The sequence below is a fragment of the Trichinella spiralis genome (genome assembly GCF_000181795.1).
Source record: "Trichinella spiralis strain ISS 195 chromosome Unknown Scfld4, whole genome shotgun sequence".
In the NCBI taxonomy this organism is placed as follows: domain Eukaryota; kingdom Metazoa; phylum Nematoda; class Enoplea; order Trichinellida; family Trichinellidae; genus Trichinella; species Trichinella spiralis.
In genome coordinates this window covers 10478982-10487090 of record NW_003526943.1, presented here as the reverse complement: position 1 = coordinate 10487090, position 8109 = coordinate 10478982, and the positions used below count along the sequence as shown (strand labels likewise).

The 8109-nt window shown below is 29.0% G+C and overlaps 3 protein-coding genes across 3 annotated transcripts; 2 read left to right on the top strand and 1 right to left on the bottom strand.

Annotated features, from left to right (window-relative positions):
* Window positions 1-971: 971 nt before the first annotated feature.
* Tsp_06313 (tRNA wybutosine-synthesizing protein 2-like protein) lies at window positions 972-2435 on the top strand. The gene is made up of 5 exons (XM_003378338.1): window positions 972-1170; window positions 1209-1359; window positions 1414-1523; window positions 1582-1697; window positions 2022-2435. Exons 1-5 carry the CDS (start codon window positions 972-974, stop codon window positions 2433-2435), a joined length of 990 nt encoding a protein of 329 aa, XP_003378386.1.
* A 1099-nt stretch (window positions 2436-3534) lies between these two features.
* Tsp_06314 (conserved hypothetical protein) lies at window positions 3535-5278 on the top strand. Its single transcript, XM_003378337.1, has 4 exons — window positions 3535-3628; window positions 4598-4722; window positions 4968-5117; window positions 5171-5278. The coding sequence occupies exons 1-4, from the start codon at window positions 3535-3537 to the stop codon at window positions 5276-5278; spliced, it is 477 nt and encodes a 158-aa protein (XP_003378385.1).
* A 997-nt stretch (window positions 5279-6275) lies between these two features.
* On the bottom strand, window positions 6276-7240 carry Tsp_06315a (transporter, major facilitator family; the record flags this gene model as incomplete). Its single annotated transcript, XM_003378336.1, has 4 exons — window positions 6276-6337; window positions 6642-6818; window positions 6882-7019; window positions 7079-7240. Coding segments are annotated over 4 exons (539 nt in total), but the record flags the coding sequence as incomplete, so codon positions are not given.
* Window positions 7241-8109: the final 869 nt, after the last annotated feature.

Below are 8109 nucleotides of genomic sequence, written 5' to 3'. Positions count from 1 at the left end.
GGAAATTGGAAGTGTTGCTGCAACGTTTCCAGATTTTTTCAAACAGATTATTCAGTATTCTGACATTACACCCCGGAAATCTTGATAAATCAAATCTTGATAAATTTCAACAGGCAGCAAATTTATTTACAAACAGTGGGAGCAGATTTATATATCAGTTGGAAAATCGGTAATAGACCACTTAGGGTACCGATGGTACATTCAAGGTTGTACCAATGATATCAATAGCATTTTACCATCCATGAAATTGTGGCGAGTAAGCTGGTGCCAGTAGTCTGTTGCTATGTACGGTTAAAGATATTGGCAAATAAGAGTTTATTTTTCAAGCTTCAATAAACAAAGCGGCTGTCCTTAGCGTCAATCTTTATCCACAAACAATAATTTCTAATTTTGAAATCACCCTGATACCACTTTGTTAATGTCGTTCACTGATATGTTGTTTATTATTGTTGTTGTTGCTGCTGTTGGCTAGTGAAAGCACATTTTTATTAAAAAGTGTTATATATTTTAAAATTTTATTTCTCGTTCTATCAGTAAATATATTTTTGCTGCTTTCCGTATGAATTTTTTTAATACTTGCGAATATTTACATACTGTAATGCAGAAACAGTTTTGCATTATATTCCAATGTTTAATGGAATATAAATTGTTTTCATAATTATTTAATGCTGTTTAACTTATTAGTTTAATTTGTTTATCCTTATCGGTTTTTGCTGCTTTCCGTATGAATTTTTTTAATACTTGCGAATATTTACATACTGTAATGCAGAAACAGTTCTGCATTATATTCCAATGTTTAATGGAATATAAATTGTTTTCATAATTATTTAATACTGTTTAACTTATTAGTTTAATTTGTTTATCCTTATCATTTTAAAGTTGCTCATTTTGGTTTTCAGATTCAGTGTTTTACACAAATAGGTTTGTTGCTTATACTAAATTTATAAATATATTGTTTGAATAAGGCAACGATGAAACTAACACCATATGAATTGCTGAAAGAAGCAGTAATCGAATTTTGTAACGAAAAAGGCATATGGCACCCAGATTTGTTGAAGGAAATTCCGGAACATTGGGAAAAGCGGGATGATATGGTGCTCTTTCCAGCAAATGCTTTCAAGGCGGAAGTATTTGATTCACTTGGTAAAGTGTTAATTGTACTTTTGGCAAGTTTGAAGTCTTATTACGTCTAAAATATTTCATTTCAGACAAAGAATTTTGGATTATTGTAGCGAAATGTTTGAATGCCAAAAGAGTTGCTCGCGTGGACAGAATTCATTCTGACGACTTTCGATCTCCTCAAGTAACGTTGATACTGGGTGAACATTCTCGTGTTTTACAGATTGAAAATCACATAAAGTTAGTTGTATATAAATATCTATAAAATGCAGTTCTATGTTATATTTGTTTCAGATATGGTTATGATGTTAGAAAATGCATGTTTAGCAAAGGAAATGTTAGTGAGAGAATGAGAATGGCTTCGTTGAACTGTGCTGGAGAAATTGTTGCCGACTTTTTTGCTGGTACTTTCATGTTTTTTTTTTATTTTTTATTTAAATTATGTTTTCTTTTATTCTTCAGGTATTGGTTACTTTACGTTGCCATTACTGGTACACGCTAAAGCTTGTTTTGTGCTTGCATTTGAATTGAATCCTGATGCATTTTATGATTTGAATGAAAATCTGAAAATTAATTCAGTTTCAGATCGTTGCAAAACTTTGTTGGGTGACTGTCGATTGGTAATGTTAAGAATGCTGCATATTATGTTCTAATTTATATATGTGAATTTTAATTTTTTAATTTATTTTTGATGTATTATAAAAACCAGAATATTGATTCGCTTATATTACTAGTAATTTTTTAATAACTAAATAATTTTTTAATTGTAATTTTCATGTTTAATCTACGAACGAACAAGTTATTTTTCTTTTCTTTTTGTTATTTTAATGAAAGAAATGGGCGATGAAATGATTTGTGGGAAATGTTTCATAATTATCCATTATGATAAAAGTTTTTTTCAGATGTGCCCAAGCTTTTTTGCCAATCGTGTTATTCTTGGCATTTTACCTTCCTCCATGAATTATTGGTTTACAGCTTGCCAGGCACTTCAACCATCCGGCGGCATCTTGCACATCCACGGCAACGTTACCCAATGTGCTGATCGTGTAGAAGGAAAATGTCCTTGTCTGTCTATGGGAAGAGAGTTAAACGAATCTGTCACTTTTCATAGATGTCTTCAGGAATCATCGATCTTACCGGATTGTTTTACAAAATTTGCTTATAAAACTGCCTCGACTATCGAGAAAGTTTTATTTACCGTACACCAAGCGTTTTATACGGTGACCGTGATTGGAATAACAAAAGTGAAATGGTACGCACCTCGCATTGGTCATCTTGTAGTTGATCTTCAATGCAAACCTATAGTGAATGAATGATTCATGAAGTGTTTTTTTCTTGAAGTTTCGTCACTTGAGAGAAATGTCATAAATTTTTAACAATATTCACCAGATTATTGCTGTGATGAAATTGGAAATTTACATTTTCCATTTCACTTAGTAGAAATTTTCAAATAAAATATATGCGATAAGAATTTCATTTTCTGAAAAGATGATAATATCTTGTGAACAACTGATTCGCAGTAGATGAAATGAATTGGGGAACTTTTTTTAATTGTTATGAAAATATTTTTTATTAAAAATTGTACAATATGATGAATTAACAGTAAGAAATCAAAGACGACCGTAAAATTGTACCAAGGTAACGATAACATAATTACAATAAATTATATTTCAACTGGTTAAATTTGTAGTGATTTAAGTTATTTTTTATATATTTTTACGAAAGGAAAAAGTACTGTGTAAACGGGGAAACTTTATTTAAAAACTTATAGCATATACATGTGAACGTATTTGAAAGAAAGTTAAATTTGCATAATCTTCGTTGGGCGCTATTCATTTAATTAAGCGATCACAATGAATGCATCAGTTAATTCGTATTGTTAAAGTGTATTAATAAATGGAGGATTACACTGTTACCATGAAAGGGTATTTTTTTTATTACTTTTTCTCAAAATATTCAAGTTTTAATATTGCATGAGAAATTTAATATTACAGTATTTAATTAAATTATTGAAATTTAAAATAAAGAAATTAAAAATTTATAAGAATTTTTTTAAAAGCAATTTATGTGTTTTTATTTTAAAAGCAATTTAAATTGAGATGTAATGAAGCATCAAATTTTGTTTAATGTTAATTTACTGAAAATAGTTTATGAGTGATATTTTGCAATTGTTTGGTAGATTTTGATAAATAATTCTTAAAGTTTCATTTTTTTTCATAAAGAGATTTGTACAAATTTTTGTACTGTAATATAATTTAAATTAATTTTGTAAATTAGAACAAAACATGTACTTTTTAAAAGTTTATTTCTTTTAGACAGATGGATTCCGCCACAGAGAAGCGTTTGTCTGCAGGGCAGAATTTGTTTGAAGTTTTAGATTCAAATTTGCATATTTTGCAAAATATTTGGAATGAAATGGGTTTACCAGAAGATGAACGTAAAGAGCGTTTGCAGAACACCGTGAAACAGATCAACAATTTGCTGAGCGACATGATTGCCGAAGAAGAGGGTTTTATGGATTTAGCAACGAAAAGGATTGAACATTTCAAAACTGAAATTAATGCTCTGGAGAAAGAACTCAACTTAGAAGAAGAAAATGTATATTTTTGTTTATTAATTTATTTGTTTAATTCAAATTAATTTGAATTCTCATTTTAGAAGGGTGATTTTTTGGGTTTAGTTGTGGAAGAGCATTATTATAGACAACGTTTGATGCAGCTACGTGAGGAAGAGAAACGTCGAAAAATATTGTACAATGATTTGACTGAAAATTTGCAAATTTTGTATACACGGCTTGGTGAGGATTTTTCATCAATTTCTTCGAATTTTGATTTATCTACTGAGCATTTGGATGAATTGAGTGCACAATTGGAAAGAAAAAAAGAACTTTGCGTAAATATTAATTATTATTATTATTTGTTTATTTGTCTTTTTCAAAGAATTTGAAACTTTTTATTGAATTGTAATTTTAAGAAAATCCGATCCGCTATGCTCAAAGTGAGCATGGCTGAAATTAAATCCATGGTCGAAGAGATGCATTACACAACGAAGAGTTCTTTCAAAAATAGCTTGATTATGGCGGAAGATATTACTCAAAATTGTTCTTTGCAGTTTTTAGAAAGTGTTCAATCTTTTCATGAGGAGGTAAATGTGGAATTATTTTCCAGTTTGATTTTTGCCAAAATTAATGAAAAGCTGAATGAATATAAAATACATTTTTCAAGAAATGAACACTACTATTTTTAATTTGCTCATTTTATTAAAATATGAAATTTTACTTCTTTTTTAGTTGAAACATGAATATGTGAAATTTATTGAACAAAGAAAATTGATATGCGAAGAAAAAATTGCTCACCTTAACCAAATGTGGAATTGCTGTAAAATTGCTTCAGAGCGACGTCAGTTATTTATGACTTCAATAAAAGGTACTTTTAATAGGTGTAAATTTTCATAAATAATTAAAATAATCTTTTTTCAGATAAATACTCGGATAAAGCGTTGGTGCAATACGATAACGAGATAAATAATTTGGAAAAGTTTTATGAAAGCAGAAAGCCGGTGCTTCAACTTTACGAAGAATGGGAAAATTTGTGGCAAATGAAAGTGAATTTTGAGGTGATAAATTAGGTGCAAAAATATTTCATTTCAGACGTGAAATTCAAATTATTATTTTTTTTCTCTTGCAGAAACGTGGTTTGGATGCAGTTAGATTTTTCAATCGTGGCGGGGCCCTTTTGCAAGAAGAAAAAGAGAGAAAATTAATCGAACATAAATTGCCAAAAGTTTCCAAAATAAACGAACATATTCTAGATTTTAGTTGAATTTGAAGCTTCTTGGATTATTTTCAGATCAAATCAAAGCTGGAACAAGCAATATGCTTATGGAACGACCAACACCCTGGTGAATTGCTGAGTTACGATGGCGTGTGCTTTCTGACAAAAATTAACAACATTGAAATTGAATATGCACAGCAGAAGGAAAAAGAAAAAGTTGAAAAAGTATGTAAATTTCAACATAATGAATATTTTTATTAAATAATTTTTCATTTTAGAAAAAGGCGAGAAATCGATGTTTGGAAGAAGAAGCAAAATGTGTCTCGAAAATTGTCAGAACGTCAAGTTTGAGGCAAAAGGTATCATCAGGAAAAATGAACTTTTAAAATTTTAAATTTTGCACAACTTTAAAGTATATTTTTTTATGAAAGGGAAAATTATTGAAAATAATTCTTGTAGTCACCAAACTGTCGACCTCTCATTTCAAAAATGTGCGCATCATTGACAAAGTCAAAGTCAGCAGTGATGCAAATCACTGAACAATCGCCGAATATTTTTAACAGTAATCAGAGGAAAACTTCCACATCTTTATTGAATGTCCCTTTATTAAGAAAAGATGAAGAAAAAAACCAACACAATTCTGTGAGCAAATGCAAATTCGATGTTGGATTGTTGTTTTATTTAAAATTTTCTTAATTTTCAGGTTTATATCAAATGATGAATAAGTGATCACAGTGGGAATTTATATTTATTAGAAAAATTGCTGGATTTTTTGGTTTTTGAAAAACCACTTTTACCCTGAAATATTTTAACATTTGTGATCATTGCGGGTTGAAAATAATTTTCTTTCTATACGAATTTAGATTCAGTATTTCAACGCGTCAAAATCTATCTATTTTTCGAAATTTCTAATAAGATTTATTTGTATTAAGCCTTCATTTGTATTTAATTATGTTTATTTCAATTTCAGTTCTTTTAATTTAAATCATTTTTGTAATAAAAAAATTCTAAAATTTGAATAAATATTTTTATTGCTTATTATGTACCGTTTTATATAATCGAAATAATTAGGTATTTTTTAGAACAATTTCGACAACTTCACCACATATACTTTAAATAAATATACAATTATATAAATACCATTTATTGTAAATAATTATTCATTGCAAATGATAAAAGCTGGATGCTTTATTTTACATTAAGTTCACTTCTTCATATTAGTTTTAAATGATGATTCAGAAAAACAAATCATAATTTGTTGCACTTATTATAATATTGTAATGTAATATTAACATTTTATAATTTAAAACGTAAATTCTTAATGCTGCAAATGTGATACAATGTGCTCTACTATCAAAGCACAAAAATAAAAAAGTGAAGTCATCATATAAATAAATACTTTGTAGAAGTTGAACAGAAATATTCTATGACTGTTGAACCGTGATCTATAAATAGCACTGATTTTTTTGAAATTATCAATATGGTGTACACGTCAATGAAATTTTAAAACATTCAAATATCACTACAAACGTCAACATCCAAAAACAGCAGCAACATCAACAACAACAACGAGTTAGTAATCGTCTTGTATATGATAGCTAATGATGTTACCAAATTGCATTTCAAAGCAGTTGTATAATATTGGCAGTGCTATAAGCAAGCAATTCAACCGGGAATAATTTTACTTCGCACCTAAATCATACAGTAAATTAATATAAGGTCAACTGAAAATCAACAGATTGAAATTACCTAAATGACTTGGCAATTGTTCAAAATTCACCGGCTTATCATATGGCTCTTTAACATAACGATCGTATGCTTCTTGGGTTGGATCAACGGTCCCATAAAATCCCGCTGCACCGGGAATCCAATAATTTTTCTGATTTTGGCGAAAATGGCACATGCATTGGTATACCCATGGGGGTGCTAAAAATAAAACAATTACATTCTATTTCGTACCGTGCAGTTATGCTTAAAAGGAATCCAAACCTAAAGTATGTTGCTCATCTAGAAAGGCTTCGCTGTGATATTTAATTCCGTCTCCACTCATGAAGCGATTGACTGCATAAAATATTCCTAATATTACAAGGCAAGAGAAACCATAAGCTCGAAACATAAGCTGGGTTCCTGAAATTAAATATTTAATCAAAGATACAATATAAAAATGATTTTCTTTTTCTCAATACCAGTATATGTTATTATTAGACCTCCGAACAATGCGCCGCAACCTCTGCCAAGTCCATGATGTAAACCTTGCAGCAAACCTTGTGCAGACGATTTAAACTGAGGTGGTGTTGCCAGGGAAATGTACGACGTTGCTGCAGCCCAAACTGCGGCATGTGTTAATCCTTAAAATATGGAAATGTGAAATTTATTATTTGTAAAAATATTAACACATTAAAAAAACAAGAAAACAGGTCGATAATGGAAAATGAACAAATCACAAACGCTAATTGCACTTTATCGACAATTTTTAATTAATATTAAACGCTTTCAATTCTTGCGTGAACAAATCACACGCACCTTCATATTTGAAATTAAATCAAAATACATTTTTCTGTGAAAAATATTTTTTTAAACATCTTCAACTTTGTACGTCGTCAATATCAAACAGCATTCTTGATGAGAAATCACAATTTTCCAAGTAAATCAGTAAATAAATATGAAAAAGATAATTATTATTGGCTTATTTGATTGCAATAAATTCTGCCTAAATCAAAACAGCCTATTCACATGCAAATAATATGAAAGATGAAATCAATTTTAAAACTTCATAACTAATTATTTTCTCCTTGCAAGTGATCAATTAGAAATACTTTGATGAAAGACACAGTCTGATAAATACAATTGATGCTTGCTTTTTAAATTTATTTAATCATAACTAAGAGATGAGAAAAATTCAAGTAGGAATTTATTTAAAAAGTCTTATAAATTAATTTTTTATCACATTCTAAATGAAATTTTACTTTAAATTTTCATTATTATAAAATATGAAAGAAATTTATTTGAAATCATTTTTAGTGTTTCTCTTTTTGAAATGACATTTACAATAGATAAGTTTAATTAAATGAAACTTTTTCTCATCTCCACTAGATATTTCATTTTTTTAAATAGAAATTATTTACCGGTATGAAAAGTAGAAAACGATAAACGGGCTTCAAATTTATAAGGTATATGGGAAAAGATTTTGAAATGTATGAAAACCATTCACGGAAAA